The sequence below is a fragment of the Aptenodytes patagonicus genome, chromosome 5 (assembly GCF_965638725.1).
Source record: "Aptenodytes patagonicus chromosome 5, bAptPat1.pri.cur, whole genome shotgun sequence".
Lineage (NCBI taxonomy): Eukaryota > Metazoa > Chordata > Aves > Sphenisciformes > Spheniscidae > Aptenodytes > Aptenodytes patagonicus.
This window is the reverse complement of record NC_134953.1, coordinates 10,268,086-10,286,130: the sequence shown is the minus strand read 5'-3', so window position 1 is coordinate 10,286,130 and position 18,045 is coordinate 10,268,086. Positions and strand designations below refer to the sequence as shown.

Genomic DNA, 18,045 nt, shown 5'->3' with positions numbered 1-18,045 from the left:
GCATTGCCACTTCCCAGGGAACCGCTACGTAGTCTCCTCTCTGTGACTTAATTCCTCCATCCAGACAGATTTTTCTATGGAATGTAGGCAAGGGCAGCTGATAGTGTCAAAGCCAAGACATCCAAGCTAACGCACAGTTGCTGCATCTTTGATCTACCTGGTATCTGCTCTTCCACATTTTGTCTGGAAGTGCTCAGATTGATTGGGCTCTTCAGGACCTTCATACACCTCACTGTCATTGCAGTCTGTTTTGAACTTCAAAGCTTCATTCACCTTGTGTAGCTCATTCCGATGTCTGGGATCTCGAAGATGTGGCAGGGACTGGCTTGTTCCTGAAATCATTCTTCAGTCTTGGGACTCTGCCTTTAGCCCTTTTGGATATACATGCAAGCCATCTACCTATACTGTGACAAACCTTCTGTAGTGAAATACACCATGAGCCTGAACAAAGGCTTAATCTCTTCCCTGGAATATCTTTCAGCTGCCCTTCCCTTCAAAATGCAATAAAGAATGTGACAGATTTTATTCAAACATGGGAGCTTTTTAAAACTTAATGGTTTAAAGCTTTCAACTCCCTAAACTTAGGAAGGAAATAGAAAAGTCTGGGGTTTTTCTCTCATCCCTTCACCTTTATAGAAATGCAGTGGGTACTGTTCAATTCTTTGTTCTTTTGGAGCCCAAATTTGATTTTTTGGGGCATTTTGCTTATTATATCCTGTTACTAGTGAACATAGAGTTCTTCTGAAGGTGTTGTACACCTTGACTTACCTTCTGTTGATTTTTGTCAGTTGTATTGGTGTATTTATCAATCATCTTTCTATTTTGTTGTGTTTGAATTATACGCAAAAAATGGAGTGTGGAGCAATTAAAAAGAATTTTAAATAATGGCAAGTGAAGTGACCTCTCCACATACATTTATGAGTGCGGTGGTAGTTCTATGCAGAAATACTTACTAAGTAATGCAGGATTTCTGCAGAGTACAGCATGATTGAATTTGAAGGGACCATCCTGATTCTGGCATTTCAGAAGTTGTGATTGCTTACGTTGTTCTGTGTGACACATAATTTAAAGATTTCCGTTAAAGCTACTATGACTAATGTAATATTCTGATTGCAGAATCCATGCAGCTTCTATTAAACTGTTTAAGATGTACCATTTTTTTTTATTTGAGCAGTAGGTTCCTGTGTGGCTAACATTTCCAGTATGCATGTCATTAAAAAATGATTTCATTAGATAAGGTTGCAGACACTGAATTTCTCTTGGGATCGAGATCCTAGTGTTTGCATCTTTTATACCTTGTTTAAACTAGAAAAAAGTGTTTCCTCCAACAGGTAGCTTAATCCAGGCTGCAGTCATCCCTGACAGCTTTAAGTTGATATGAGTATTGGCTGCCACCGAAAAAGGAGGACCTGGTAGCACCAAAGATTTTCATGCCTTGAGCCAGATAAGGAAATACACCTGGCTAAAAAGAGGAAAAAATCTAGTTATATACATTCAGCAGGGTGCTTCCTCAAATTGCTTGAAAGTGACTGTGGAACCCTTGGTGGAAAACCTCATTTTTGCTGAAAATAGACACAGCTTAATGCTTCTGCCTAAATTTTCAACAGTTCAATTTATTACCCAAAGCAGCACCCTAGATTAACAACTTAGTTGTAATAAAATTAATAACACTTTATTTTGAAGCCTTCTATTCTTCTCTTGTTCTGTGTAAAGTTTGGACAGATGATGTGCAGAAAACTGTTTCACTGTACGGATTCAGTAACCTCTGTATGGGAGGAGAGTCTCATGACTGAGAGTGCAGTTTTGGTAGCTGACAGGAAAGATCAAGCTGCTGCTTTGACAGTTAATTTTTATTGCTTTTCTCCCTTGTGCATTAAGCAGTCAAGGCACCACAGCCTGCCAGTAGCTGTTTAATATTAGATATGCTCATAAAAATTTTAATTATCACCTTTGAATGAAGTTTAATCTACAGTTGTCAGAAAATATGAAACACATGGCACTGGAACATAAATTATATCCCTCTTGACAATGTTTCCTTTCAAATAAGGAAAACTGAATCCTGCATGTTCAGTCAAGGACAGTAAAATATTCTTTCCCCATTGAAACAAAACCAAAAGGGGTTAGAAAGAATGCAGGCTTGGTGAGGTTGATGATCTCTTCTATGGCAACTAAAACCTGCAAACTAAATCAGATGCTCATGAATAAATAAGATATTTTGTACAACAAAAATGCAACAGTCAAAATGAAATAGGTATGTTTTAATGTACAGGCTTGGTAGAAAAACTCATGTAATTTGTCTTCAGTAATATAGATTATGGAGAGTGTGTGCTTGTTTGCTTGATGGAAAACTGGATTTGTAGATGTAGTAGATTTGCTTGTTTGCATAATTTGTGTTTTCTGAAGTGGTATTTAAAACTGTTCTCTGAATTTCTCTTGGCTGATGTTACAGTAATACTTCTCTTAAAAGGCTCGCTAAGACCTAACATTCTTATCTCTGCCTGTCATGCAACAGCTATTATTGGGGTTTTGGTTTTTCTAGTACGTTACCAGTGACCTCTGTAGGGAGGCGCTTCTGCGGGAGGGCAGAGCACGTATGTGTGTTGATCCTGCCTTTGTTTCCTGTTACCATTTGTGATGGTGAGATGGAGGCCAGTAAGTGCCTGAGCTGCTTTCGCCATTGTAATCTCATTCTCTGAAATCTTTGAGACAGAAATCTCATAACTTCATCTCTTTTTCAGTTAAGAAACTTGTGTACCCTAGTGCCGTGTGTTTGCTTCAGTTTGGATTTAAACTCTCTAGGTTTAGACATTGCCCAGCCTGCATCATCACTGCCCTTGTCATCTCTGGCAACAGACGCTACCTGTTTGGTTTGGGAGGGAGGCAGTGTCTTCACCTCAGATCTGAAATTAAGAGGCACATGCCTGAAAAGGGAGAAGCTAGAAAAGCCAGTTATCTCCAGTCATCTCTCACATCCAGAGAAGACTATTACTGTCAAGAATGAAGAAAGTAATTTTCCGCAAGCATCAGTCTGAGCAGGTAGACTACCTTGGAGTCAGATGGTGAGTTGAAAGCAAGAAAGAAGATGCTACTGAGGTCAGCACAGTGTGTGCTGATTCTAACCAGCACCGGTTGTGTTGGTCAACCTACTAAGACTAGCAGGTTGCTGTCACCAGTGTGGGGCTATCTCAGAAGGCACAACATTCATGCCTTTATCAGCTTGGACAGCTTATCAGAGGCAGGTGGAAGTGGGAGGCATTCCTGAGCCTGCACTATGGTCCATCCTTGCTTGCTTAGCTGGGCCTTCTTTGCACTGCAAAATCATCTGAAATAATTTTTAGACTCCTGAATGGCTCCAGGAAAAAAGGAAAAAACACACTTCAATTCCAGCTGTCCTCAGAACATAGCATAGCATTAAGACAGGCAGTTCATTGTTTAACAAAACATTGACCTTACCTAATACTGCTTACTAGATTTCACTGAAGATGCTAGCTGTTCTGCCTGAAATCAGTTCATTTTTCAGCCAAATGGTTAATAGAATGGAAGATGTTACAACATTATGAATCATGGCTTGACTGATCTGATAATAAAACCACAAGCACTCAGATTTTCTGACGGATGCCAGTTACAAGCGTACTGGGGACAGGTTGGCAGTACTTAGTGAATCCATTATTCAAGAAACCTTGGTCTGTCTCAGCTTGTTTTATGCAGATTTCAAAGCTGCTGCTGAGTCAGTCTCCCGATCAACACAACAGCCAAGCCCTGCAGGAACAAGTTGGGCCTTCTCCTTGCCGACCTGATTTGAAGCCATTCAGCTCTACAGTTGGTGTCACTAGAATGAGATGCTACTGACTGCCTTTTGTTCATCTATAAGTTTGCCAGCTAATCAGTAATTAGGCCTGGATGTTCCTTGCTTGGTTCCTTGTCTGAGGTTATATTCTTTCCACGTGGATTCTCTATGGTAGATGTGTTTTGCAAGATGGACAATTACAAGCTACTAAGTTTTGTTCCAGGTGAGCTTGGAACCCAAAGCTGTTCCTGGACAGTTTCTTTTTGCAGTAAAGCAGTGGATTCACTTTCTACCACTATCCCCAGTCAGGGGTGATTTCTGAGATCAAGAAACAAAGCTACAGACACCTTGATAACCGCACTGTGAAAGACAGTTGTGGCTGGATAAGCAATACAGAAGCCCTTTCACACTGCCTGTTTCTGAGTTTCCTGCTTCAGCCAGGTTTGAAACCTACCCACTGGAGCACCACAGAGCACCATGGACCACCCGACACACCTGGAGGTCCTTGCGCAGGCAGGAAGCAGAGCAAACTCTTCTTGGAAATGGAAATGGTTTCAATGTGGTCAGCTCAGAAATCCTTTGGATCCTGTCCAGGCCTTAATTCTTGAACGACTCTTCTACCCACTGCATTTCAAACAAGCTGGGACTTTTTGGTCAGGATTTTAGTAAATGTAGGACTCAAGATGATGTTCTTTGATGTTTCTGATACTTTTTGACATTTTTCTCTGAAAATTCTCATCTGCTCATTCTTTTAGACTGAGCAGTTTTCAAGTGCAGAACCTGCATCCGTTAAGTGAGTTAGTTGTATACTTCTCCTGTAATTTATTCTTAGGCAGCCTCAGTGGCCTACCTAAGACACTATGCTTGATTACCTGTGTTTTTTCCAGTAATGGAAGATAAATGGGAGATACTAAAGATGTGTTACTTGTGTAAAATCTGCTTTGTTATTGGCAAGTATAAATACTACTTAGCTTTTCCTTATTTACCATTGAAGCTTCATATTTTAGTGGCCCATGATATAATTTTTTAATATCCTCTCCTCAAAGATACACAAAGCAGTCTGGACAGTGCTTCTGCTTGTTGACCACCTGTTTGGTGTACCTCTTCTGTGAAGCATGATGGCTTGCCCCATCCAACCCCAGGCAACGTTTTCCATTCACATCTGGGCTAGGCTAGTAATGGTATGCAAGTCAGTAACAGAGGGATAACCCACTGACTTTTGTCGGATGTTGCCTTAAACTCATGTGATTGACTTAATGCCAAGTTTGTATTGAGCTAATGTAGTGCAACTCCTCATCTCATGAAGCCTAGTGGTTCTTGCTTGTCAGCTGCTTGCAGCAGATTTCCATAGATATAACATAGGTGAACAGCCTTTATTTATCCTGGAGTAACTGCTGCTTAAACAAGTCAGTGTGTGGCTCTTAGACCTGGTCCTCTGTCCATTGTTTTGGATTAATGTGCTGCCGTGGACTTTGCCTCCTGATGGGGTGAAAAGAGGAATATAGCTTCTTTGCTCAGGAGGCACCAATGTGTACATAGAGCCTCAGGCAACAGTGCTTTTAAAAGGCAGTATTTTCATATGTTTGCATAGAGAAGATCAGAGGGTCAATATTCAGCACTATGGTTATTGCATTATAGGCAACTGTTCTGTCTTTAATTATCAATATTAAAAAGTTAACAAACTATGTAATGCTAATTCATTTTGTGCTAGAGTTATAAGTAGAGAACGTCTTGCTAAACACTTTTAAGTTTTCCCATTTTGGAAGATAAAAATACATTGCCTTCAAGGAATAGCAAAAGTAGAGCTACATACATACACTGGAAAAAAGATGATTCATGGTAAAATTTTAGGGAGGCTGTTCCATTGGAAAGAGCTGGAACATTGGCTTGACTTTGCTGCATTGTGCATAAACCTAATCTTTATATGTAAGTAGGGCCATTGTGCCTCTAAATTGCGTATCTATGTATACCAGTGGTCACTTGTGTCTTTGGCAGTCTGTTCTTAATTACCTGGTTGGTGGATAGTGGAGAAAATTGAACGCAAAATTTTGATTGGTAGCATTCTGACATGGCTTTGCAATTCTTGTTTGGGTTTCTTTTTTGTATTGGATTAAAAATTTTGCACCCAGCAGCTGTAGCTTTGTATGCAACTGCCTAAACACTAGATATTAACTCCAAGGGATAGCATACTCTGCAGAAGTTTAAGAGAAGCTGACGAAATTTTCTGTGATGAAGTACCATGAAGATTTCCATTTCATTTCTTTGCAATGTATTGAGTATAGTGATTAGATGAAAACAGTAAAAAAAAATCTGTAATGGTTCTATTCTCTCAGTTGATGCAAGAAAATATACTTAATAATGTTTATTAGGAAGTTTCTCAGGAAATAAATACTTCCATTTGATGAAATAGATGCATTTTGACTAATACTTCATAACTAGGAGTATGATTCCACAGCAATAACTACTAAGGACTAATATATACGGAGTGGGTTGGTTATCTTCTTTTGTCATCTTGTACCTGTTTTTTTAAATTATTATTTTATTTTTTGCTTACAGGTGGCAGTGTGCTGTATTTGTTTCTTTGTCATTCTTCCATTGAACCTTGTTGGTACAATTCTTGGCCGAAACTTGTCAGGGCAGCCTAATTTTCCATGTCGTGTCAATGCAGTGCCTCGTCCCATACCAGAGAAAAAATGGTAAAGACAAGCATGCATGTTAACTAGATTTATTCAATTCAGTACCTTTAAAATGACTTTTCAGATGTGATCATTAAAAGTTTTTCTAGAATAACTTTTTTATTTAAATTGAGTTGTGTCTAGAACAACACCTCTACTGACACTTCCTTAATACGATTTTTCTGTTGAATAAAAACACCGAGTGCAGTTAATAGTTGTAGCAGATTTTACAGTCCTGGATCACTGATTCACATTTGGCCTGAAATGCTTTTCAGTCTCTTATGTAAAAGGGATGGGCCCAACCCAGTTCTTGTATGGGTATCTTGAAACTAAACCTTTCCTCTTTAGTTAATGCCTCTTACAGATTTAGGATTGAATGTGCCTTGGAGACAGAACTGTTGCGTTTAATGGTCTCCATGTACTAGCTGAGACATATTTGCAGGGTGATGGTGGGGAGAAGCTTGCAACGCTGTTCCCAATTCTGGGCTTTTGTTGATGGCAGGGAGCCTAAAATACTCCAGGTATACGGTTTGAATTGTGAATAAGCCTTTATTATTTTTGAAGTGAGTATAAAGGGGTGGGTGCCTATTCTCAAAAAGTAGGCTTGGGTTTTTGGAAAATCATGAATGCAGTCACTTTTTCCTATTAATTTAATTCTGCGATGGAAGCAGCAAGCTATGGAAATGAAAATATCCTCAGAGGATTTTTTTTAATAGATTTTTCTTGCTTTCCCTGTTCAGAGGAATGGAACAGATAAAGTGAAGGGGGCACTGAAACGTGTACGCCTGCAATATCCAGGAAGTGCAGCACACTTAGTCTCTTGTTAGTGGAGGATTGTGCAGCTCAGATGCTAGGATTTGATTTATATTGTGACCTGTATCTTGGGAATCTGATGGATTTTTCTGGATCAGCATGACAGATAAAAAGAAATAAGATGCTTCTCTTGAAGATGATGAAATTGCACACCGTCAGTTTAGACAAGTCTCCCTATAAATAATAAAAGAAGCTGCAAATTAAGTCACTGCTTACGAGCTAGATTCAACATCATTGCAAGTACCACACAGAGGTCACCTTTTAGTAAGTGACAGTATCGTCTACAGGTAGCTGAGTATTCATTTTTGGCCATAGGCTCACGACTCAGTATAGCATTAAGAATAAGCACTGGTTCTTAATTATATAACCATTACCCTGTGAAATTTTCTTTGCGCTTTTTGCTGTATTTGTAGCCATCGACAGCATTGAGTTTTCACTGCCTACATTCAAGGCTAGTGGATGTTAATGGCACTTGATTGCTTAGGCCCTTTTTGGGCAAGAGAGATTCTTTCTGTAGCCTTTAAGGCTGGTTAGATGCCTAACCTTATGCCTGTAGGTGATAGGCATGAGCCTTATGTGTTGTTTCAGCTTTCCCCAAGAATAACTCCTCCTTCTATCCATACACATGGTATCTTTGGGGGAATCTTCTTTCTGATATGCTGATATGAGACACACATGTTCTTGTTAGCATGCCTTTTAAATAATTCTCTGTGCTGTATTAATTATCTGGTTATATGTCTTAATATGTTTATAAATGAAAGATTAAAATTGTCCCTAAACTAATCTTATTATCTTTCAGGTTCATGGAACCAGCTGTTATTGTTTGCCTAGGTGGAATCCTCCCTTTTGGATCAATTTTTATTGAAATGTGAGCATGTCGGCTATTTGCCAATTTGATTAAAAAGTATAGTAATTTAAGTTCAATTACAATATCATCTGCATATTTTGTTTACTTTCTTCAGGTATTTCATTTTTACTTCATTCTGGGCTTACAAGATCTACTATGTTTATGGCTTTATGATGTTGGTTCTGGTTATCCTCTGCATTGTGACAGTTTGTGTGACTATCGTTTGTACGTATTTCCTGCTAAACGCAGAGGATTACAGGTGGTAAGTATTGCATTATTTGCATAGTTAACCAGATCCTGAGAGTTTTATAGAAAAGTAATGTTCTTCAGTCTAGATGGGTCTTTTCAAAGTGTCCCATGTCCAGATTTTAGCTGTAGGGAATAAAAGCAGTTCTTGGATCCTTTCTGTACAGGAGCTTTCTGCGTGTATGTGCTTCTGTGCGTGCATGTATGTATGTATAAAACAGTATGTCAACGCACACAGGAATATGAAGAAGGATCATCACTTGGCATCAGTGGTAGCTGTTGCCATAGAAGCTTTTGTCGCTTATAGCAGACAACATGTAGATTTCGTTAAATAAGTCTGTAGAACCAGTACACTTTATTTTCAGGGTAAGGTTTTAGCGCATTGTGCATCTTCTCGGGAAGCCTTTTTGTTAGATATATGATGGACATGCATGTTTACTTTCAGGCAATGGACAAGCTTTCTTTCTGCGGCATCAACTGCGATTTATGTTTACATGTACTCCTTTTACTACTACTTTTTCAAGACAAAGTAAGTGGTAGTTTTCTTGCTTGAATATCAGATTACCGTATTGCCAAATAAGTTTATTGAGAAAAACTGGAGAAAATACCTAGCATAAATTCCTATCTTTCTTTTTCAGGATGTATGGCTTGTTTCAAACATCATTTTACTTCGGTTATATGGCAGTATTTAGCACAGCTTTGGGAATAATGTGTGGTAAGTTTCAAATATATTGGCAGTTTTCTATTAGAATTTTTCAGACTGTCATGTTTCTGATTTTAGCTCTGTGGTTTTGGTGGTGGAGTGCATATGTCTGCAAGATCTGCTCAAAAAAGAGAATTTCACACTCAGTGCAAGCTTGAAAGACTCAATATTTGGCAAGAAATTCTGCAAAATAAATCCTAAATTGAGTCCATGCTAGCATTTTGTTTTAGAGTTTTTACTGTCGCCCCAAGACAGGGAGCTAGGTATACCCATTGAGGCATCAATGGTATCGCAATACTGATGACACTACCATCTGTATCTTGTGGCATGTATATATGAGGGTGACCATAACAGAAAGGACTGACACTTCAGGATAGCATTTGAGAAATAAGTATTGGAATATTCATGGGTGAGGAGAGTGCAGATTGCTCCTGTGTGCAGCTGGATTTCATTGCTTTTTAAGATACTGTTTTGACAGATGTTTAGAAAAAAACATAGTTCTCAGCATGGAGGTTCATCTGATAAAGTCAAATATACTTGTTGACCTGTTAGCTTTATTTTTATCCTTTGCTTTATGACTTTCAGAAAGTGCTACTTGGTTCTTTTGCACTTTCCTATGATGTTATTTGTTTTTTATGTGTGATCCTTATTTAATACTTTCCTCCTTAGTAGTGAATGAATAGTCCTATAGACTCTAGTGGAAGGATTTCTTTGAGTTAGATATTTGAGACACATGATGTCTTACAGGAACTTAACTTTCTGTAAAGTATGCATTTCTTGATATCCCAAGAGGGTGGGTAATTTCATAATGCTTTATAAAAAGGGGAGGGAAATCATCTCTTAACTGCTGAGTACCTGTTCCCCTTTTCTCTCATACAATCTAATCTTGCTTCATCAGGTTCTTGGCACATTACAAGACTTCCCTGCTGTTCTGGTAGTCTTGCAGCCATTTTTTTTCTTTAATAGGCTTATACTTTTCAGCGCTAATCTTTTCTTTTTAAAGTGCTCAGGCTGGTATTGATTAAAATGTCTATGATGCAGAAGCCAAGCTTGCCCACCAGTGTCTGTAATTAAAATGTTTTTTAAAACATGGAAAAGGAAGATTGTCAAATGCTTTCTTGTCATGGTAGGACACTACTTGAGGGAATATTAGAGTAAAATCCAAACTTATTCAAAATCAGAAAATACTTCAGCACATTAAACTTTGTTTCCACAGCTCTATTGAGATTTCTTTTTGTCTTTTTAACTGTGTTGGAAGAGAAGCTGTGAGATTCCTTTTTACTGAGAATTCCCATTTTCAGCATGTGGAGGGAGGAAAAAAAATCCCCTGTCAAAAAGCATTTGTCTAGGGAACTTGCTGCCATTGAGGTCTAACAAAGACATTTGTGTTAGAGAATTGTGCAGTGTGCGTGCTACTGACTGTACGTCTCCTGTGAAAAGTGTGTAGAGCTGTGCTTTGGATGCTCATGCGAATGGGCATGTTCAGTATCACACAGTTGGATATGAGACGAGCTAGTTAGGGTCCAAAGCAGCCACAGGGAAACTCTCTGTAGGCTTGTATCATCCAACTCTGTTTTTAGTGCCCCTGACAATGCCTAGTGAACTCAAATCCCGCGTGTAGTGGGATGCTTTGATCCACAAAGTCTGCTGCCCTCTGCAGAGCATCTAGGTTCTGGGACTGGACAGTAGGGAGCCCATGAGAACTCCCAAACCTTTTGAGCTCCTCGTGCTTCCCTCTTAGTGACAGAAAAGAATAAAACTTATTCTCCAACTCAATGGATAGCTTAGGAGCTAGGTAGTATAGAAAGGCCTCTTGCAATACCACACTTCAGCATCCAGATAAATACTGTAAGTATGTTTGAAGGGCTTTTTAAAAAAGTTCTGTGCTTACAAAGTCACAACTGTAGTAAGTGTTAATTGGTTTGAGGTAATAGATGGGAATTAATCTTCTGTTTTGTGGTTGCTCTTCCTCACTATTTGGATTTTTCTCTTAAATAAAAGCTTGTCGTTCTGCTGAAATATGCTTGCAGTCTATTTCTGCTAAGCCTATAGAGGCCATAACCAAGTTAAACACCTTATCAGATGATATTTATAATAAATAAAATCATTCCCTTTACTATGGATTTTTTATTCAAATGAGCCAACTGTCCTGCATTTGTTTCAGGAGGACATTCTTTAGTCGTCATTGTCTAGGGTTTCCCCCTCTCTGCCCCATGTTTTATTCAATGCCTGTGAAGTAGCCTTGAAGCTTAACCCCTGCCTTGGGTATTGGCCATTAGTGGCCTTCACGGATAAGAATCCTGTGATTCAGAATAGGTTATGATTTGTTTATGGGGTTGAGAGCTTGCGGTCTCATGTGACTGCTCCTCTCTACTCCTCCCCCTCACTGCCATCTCATGCACACATTCTCTAGATCCCAAACGAAACACAATTAGTGCTTTGTTCTCCCAAATCTCTGTGATATCTGGCATCACATCGCTAGAGAAACCCTCAGAGAACAAGTTCTGGAATGTATCTGAGTTTAGCAACTAAAATGGGCATTGGATCTGTTGGCAGTGTCTGCTTTAACAGGCAAAACGTGATGACTCTTAAAACAGGAGTCCAGTGCCATTATTTTTTTTCCATTTACTGCATAAGACAGAAGATGAGTTTCTTGACAGGCTACAGAAAAATCTGTGTGTGCTCCCATATGACTCTAAGCTCACGTCACCTCCTCTGCGCAGCCCATGCTTGGGTCTGTCAGAATGCTGTACTGGTCTCTCCTTGAACTGCCAGGCCTTTTCTCTGCTGCGTCCTCAGCACACTTAACGCTTGCAAGCAGCAACCTGATCTTGTGTGTGCTGTATTTAGTTTAATTGAACTCTACTTTGTCCAAGTTAGCAATACAAATCCCTCATTTGCTGGCCAGTGGAACGGTTGTCATGATATTTATACAGCTTGAAATGCTATGCAACACAGAGGCTGACTCCACAGGCTCTTTACTACTCCGATAGCATTAGAACGATGCATCAGGTTTGCTTTGTGCAGATTTCCTGATTAGATATGAATGTTGGGCTTTTGGGGATCTAAAAACCAAAATTCTGTGTGAGTTTAATGGCTGACCTCATGAATTATCTGAGCAGTCTCCAGGATTTAAAGAACTCTCCAGGTTCTGAATAAATCTGTAGTCAGCAATGCTAGCTGCAGGTCTGTATGGCCTTAATTTCTAAAGGCAAACAAACTTTATATTGTTATTGAAAACTGAAGTTTTGGCAGAAATTTTTTAGCGTTGTTTACGCTTTTGTATTTAGCACGTCTTATGCAAGTCTGGTGCATCCCAGATCACTGAAAATGTTGATTCATGCTTTGTTCTGGGATTTTCTTTATTGCTGCAGGGAGGCAAAAATACCTGTTTGGAGTTGATTCTTTACTGAGCATCCAAGTGTTTGATGTTAGGAGTTCTCTTATCTGTACTGAGTTATAGGCCCTCACTTCTCTATCCTTTTCTTCCCATATTTTATGATGTGTTATTCTGGCAGCCTGTCAGCAGTTCTCTCTAATTCTTGCTTGATTTTTCAACTTCACCTCTAACCTGAGAGTTAGCCAAACTGACTTCCGTGATGATTTACTCTCATTTTGCTTGGAAGAGATGATGGAGCAGCACTGGGGTATTCCTTGCGGATATCCTAACACAACAGTATTTACTGAGCCTGGCAAACCTGAGGTTCTGGGTTTGACCAGGTAGGTTGCTGAATCTCTTTCTCAGAAGAGGTCTTGGTCCAGTGCATTTCTTTCATTTTTCTAGGTATTCTTAGTCCTGCAGTATTTTGGGTTTAGCATAAACTGTTGCCCCTATCAAAAACTCAGTGACCTGTTCTTTTATTACTGCTGTGACAATGCATACTCTGCTCATGACTCTTACTAATTTGAAAACCACAGGTTGCAATTTCCTTTAACTACTAACTGCTACTAGTTTAATCTCTTTGTACAGACCTCCTTGGAGTTTAAGACTCCTGGGATGGGGATCTATTATTATTTGTGCCTTGTGGGAAGGAAAAAGCCATCTGCCAATAAAACACTCATCCAGAAGGCATGCAACTTATAATAAAAACCCGCCCTCCCATCCACCTTCCCTGCAGAGTGGGTGATTGTATGTTTTTTACCCTCTGTTCAGAAAAAGGGATCCGGTTATTGGCAGCAGTAGGGGGGCTGCTATATTTATCGAGGCCAAGTGAGCATGGCCTCTTGGTAAGATGGCTTAATGGATTTAGATTGCTAGACTAGGGGAGTTCTTGCCAGACATTCACTGGGAGCATGGATAATTAGAGTTTGAGAACAAGTATTGCAGGTAAATAATTTTCTGTGTGCAGAGTGCATGCTTTATGTGACTTTCTGTTTAAGTGTGTGTGTTTTATATTGCTGGCTTGTTTTGATGATCAGCTCTCTAACATTCAACGTTTTCGGTTTATTTTGCAGGAGCTATTGGTTACATGGGAACAAGTGCCTTTGTTCGTAAAATCTACACTAATGTGAAAATTGACTAAGGAAATAAGAAAATTGAACTATGGATCAGTTCCTGTTTTCATGGGGATGAACTTGCACAACAAAAAGCGCGAGAAGAGATTTGGGTTTTAACACTGGGCACTATATGGGTCTCCATTTTGTGGATGGCTTAAAGTAACATCTATTTCATTGATCCTAGGTTCTTACTGACTGCTTTCTCCAACTGTTCACAGCAAATGCTTGGATTATATGCAGTAGGCATTACTACAGTACGTGGCTAATCTTCCCAAAAAACAAAAAAACAAAAAACAAAAAACCTAGCTCATTAAAGATGAATAGACTAGCTCTCTTCAGTGAAGAGGACAAACAGTTTATTTAAAGCATTTGTTCCATTCAATAAAAAGAGGGAAACTTGGCTGCTAAAACTACTTGATTAGTAGTCTTCCTGGTACTTAACATTTCTAAGTTATGTAAAAATGCCGTTCCAGAAAGATTACTCTTCTGATTTTTACTGCCATTGCCAGGATAGGAGGTATGTTTTATATTTTGACTCCAGGTGCTTTTTGGTTTATTTGCGATACCAACTATACCCTACACTCATTTGTTTAAAAAATAATTTAAAAATATATAAAAAACCCATATGCATGTAATATATCAGCTATTGTTCTAGTTGGACCAACTTCCCTTTATTTATCTTTAAAGTAATATCCAGCTACATCTTAAATCCATCCAAAGAAAATACAGTCTGAAGACGGGATGTGTTCTCTGCAATGCAATTTACTGTACAGTTAGAAAGCAAAATGTTAAATGAAGAGGATTGTTTTTTAATAAACACTTTGAGGTCTAGATTAAAACAAAACCAACATTTTAACTGAATGTCTAAAGTGATTCTCCTTTTTTCCAAGTTAGTCTTGCTTTTTTTTTTTGGTTTGGGTTTGAATGAAGATTTTCCTTTAGACATTATACAAGGGGTAATAAGTGTATATAACATTAAATAATGTAACTTAGGTGTAGATCCCAAATGTATTTGGATGTACAGATTTACTACAGAGTACTTTTCTGATGATTCGGTGTAAAAATGTGTGAATTTGGGTGGCTTTTTACATCTTGCCTGCCATTGCATGAAAAGTTGGGGTTTCTTCACAATGTGTGTATGTCATGCTTTTCTGTTCTATTTCCTTTCTCAAGCTCTTACAGGAATTAAATTTGTAATTTAGAACATTTTAATTTTTGTTAATCCTATCTGGACACTTGTGTAACATCAAAAGCACAGTTGCTTTACAGTGTTCAGAAAACTAAAATAAACTTTTCAGACAAAAATGTTCTGATTGTGAAAATAGATGAGTTTGCAATTGAAGATGTTTGAGAAGGCAATACTGCTGAACGCCAGTTTCTGTATACAATATTAGTCTGGTTTTCAAATATCAAAACCCCATGCTTTGAATTCAGAACTTGCTTACAACTGTATTGTACAATACAGCTCCAAAGTGGATGACCAGCCCAAAAAGATTCTTCTTGGCTGAATTGTTTGTGGAGAAATCTGTTTTGTGATCCAGCTAGTGTGCTGAGAAAAGGGGGGGGTTAGCGTGGTCTGAAATAAATGGGCAAATAAAGGTTAAGTCTTTCTAAGATGACTGTTAATTACGCACTGTATTTAGCTAGAAATATCCCGAATGTGTTTGTGACAGATCTGACAGCCAGTTGGCTTGGGTTTTTTTGGTTTGGTTTTTTTTTTTTTTTTTTTGGCATCTGCCATATAGGGATGTTTTCATCAGTGTGGCTGTCTGAAATAGAGCACCTGCCATGGGGAAGGCAACTTCCTGAATTTAAAAAATGAGCAAAGTATTTGTATTGATTAGCACTGTATTGTCTCTATATAAAAAGCACTGATAATGCAGTAGCCACAATGAGAAACAACCATGCTTTGGCAGGGTCGGGTTGGAGGTTGGGGGAACGGAACTGATAGGTAATGGTGAGAAGCAATGCATCCTGCTGTATATGGCTTCTGAAAAGTATTTGAGCTTTCAGCTCTGATTTCCCTGGCCAATTTTAACCAATCTGTCAGAAAATAATTAAGTTTTGCTTCAAGTGAATGGTTGGTGTCTGTAGCTGAACACTGCCGTTTAACAGAAGGTAATTCTTTTTTTTAAAGTACAGGCTGATTTTAAGATGAGGTTATAAACTGGGTCAACAGTTAGTTTTCCTTTGTTCCGAAACATGGAGACTTAAAGCAAAGAATGGGTTTTGTACTAGTTCTTGCTAGTGCATACGGCTGTGGGAAGCCCTCTTTTCATCCATGTTCTTCTAAATCTGAAGTGAGAAGCCATTATCTTCACACAATAAATACATTAAGTACTCCGCCGAGATGCAAGTTTTTTAAAGGGCATATTTTGATAATGGGTCTGTTTTCTCTATTTAGAGCACTGCTATGTGATTAGTCTATCAGAAATGTCACTAAACCGTTTGTGAATTTCATTTAATCACTTTTTAATGCCACAGAATGGTGGGCTGCCTACTTGCTTTCTCTATCCTCTGGCATTATTAGCTTTTGCATATCCAGATAGGATTGTATAGCTTTTAAAGTGACATTGAAAAGATACTTACTGCACAGGCATTGCTTTTGTTTCTGCAAGCACGTTCCTCTGGAGAAGTACGGTGTTTAAATAATTGACATTTTTATACTTCTACCCTAGCACGCGAGTAAGTTGGGGGGTTGCTTTGTTTTCCCCCTTCCTTTCGGTTTCTGAAGGAGTGCAAAATGTGACCAGTTTTCAACAGCTTGTCTTTATGGTTGCTGTTTGGGGCAAGGCTATTTATTTGCCCCCCAAAAACTGTGGATATAGCTTGAACCATCTCGCTTAACAGAATTCGGAAGCTCTCTGCTTAGATGATGTAGTCCTTCCTCTTTTATGGAAGAAATAAAGATCTTACAGCCAACACTCTTCTTTCCATGGTTGTTTCTTAGGAGTTTCTGGTTCTTGAATTGAAGCTTTTTGATAACTCTTCAGTTGGCCGCTCAGTGCTTCCCTTCCCACTTCTGGTACAGAGGCCGGAGAACTGGGTAAATAGTTGCGTGGCAATCGCCAGTCTTGATCAAATGCTTTAGATAAATAAAATTGTGAATCTTTTCAATTGAGGCAGAGTGCATATAGAAAGCACCTCTGGTACTTCATGTATGAAAAGTGGTGAACGCTGGATTGGAGATAATGGAGACTGTAAATAAACGTTACGTTATGCTCTTTTTTGATGTCTGAATGTTTTGAAGCAACAGTGTCTATTAATTCCTCTCCAGACTTACATTCCGAAGCGTGTAAAGGGCACACAATTAAATTGTTTTCTGTATGCCAGTCTAGGTGTATTTCTTTCACAAGTTGCAGGTTAACAAACAAAACCAAAACCCTAATACTTTTTACACTTTTGGTGCTAAAACCGGGTAAAATTGATAGCGCATTCTTATCACTGTCATTACTGCAGAGGTAACACGAATGAGAAAGTTGCACTTTGCTCTGGCTTCAGCATCACCAGCAAGCATCTAGCCAGATTTGCCCAACGAAGTATATATACACCGCTTCGCTGAAGACAGCAGAATTGCGTAACTGCGAGTGCATCAGCAATTTCTCCACTGGAATGTGTCCAAAAAGCATAAGCTTAGGGAAAAACAAGTCTCCTCCCCAGTCTGTGGACAGGTAAACTGAATAGTTGGAGCTAGAGTTGAGGGGTCCTCTTATCTTGAATTAGTTCTTAACTGTGCAGCTTGTGGTTCACTTTAAAAGTCGGTTGGAACTTCTAGGTTGGAGAAGGATTCCATTTTTGGAACGCTTGGATCTTCTCTGGGTAAATGCACTGTGGTAGCAGCGGTCCTGCAATGGCTATCAGCACTGCTGCTGTCTAAAAACAAGTATCTCCGACCAGGGTTAGCACTGAAGTCACGAAAGCCACTGCTGTTGTTGGACCTCTGTTGGAATAAAGCCATGTTTTAAGATTTTGAAGCAGCGCCATTTATGGCTTGCATTCTTCAGGAGCATCTTTTCTCAAAAAAAAAAAAAAAAAAAAAGTTTGGATGCCATTTGTTTTCCAAAGGCAGAAGTATAGAAATGAGCCTTGCAAAGGAACATTTGCTTTTTGCTAAATAGCTTCAGTGAGAAAATTCTCCTAATTTTCTGAGGAGACACCTGCATGCGAGTTCTGCAAGTAGTTCCTCACATCTCGCAGTTTTATCCAGGAGGTGCTTTTTCGGTTGGGGAAGGGGCTGTTACAGTATTTATTTTTATGACTAGTTCTGCGGTTCTGAATTTTTTCTTCAATTTTTGGGTTATGGCATGTGGAACAAAAAAACAAAAAAACAAAAAAACAAAAAAAAAGGGAGAACCCATGAATCTGGAAGGCTTTGTGCAGTTCCAGTAAATTCAAGCAGTTCTTGGAGAGAATCACTTTAAAGGGCAGAAACTCAATTGGGAAAGGGATAAGAAAAAGTTGGTTTATCTGGTGGGCT

At 38.9% G+C, this 18,045-nt stretch overlaps 1 protein-coding gene across 1 annotated transcript in view; it reads left to right on the top strand.

Moving 5' to 3' along the window:
* The window catches only part of TM9SF3 (transmembrane 9 superfamily member 3), a 51,786-nt gene extending 34,991 nt beyond the window's left edge, over positions 1-16,795 (top strand). Inside the window, exons 10-15 of the mRNA XM_076338600.1 lie at positions 6,344-6,483; positions 8,075-8,143; positions 8,238-8,384; positions 8,814-8,897; positions 9,007-9,083; positions 13,527-16,795. Coding sequence (XP_076194715.1) covers positions 6,344-6,483; positions 8,075-8,143; positions 8,238-8,384; positions 8,814-8,897; positions 9,007-9,083; positions 13,527-13,594 — 585 coding nt within the window. The 3' untranslated portion in view covers positions 13,595-16,795. The remainder of the gene's footprint in view (positions 1-6,343; positions 6,484-8,074; positions 8,144-8,237; positions 8,385-8,813; positions 8,898-9,006; positions 9,084-13,526) is intronic.
* The last annotated feature ends 1,250 nt before the right edge of the window (positions 16,796-18,045 follow it).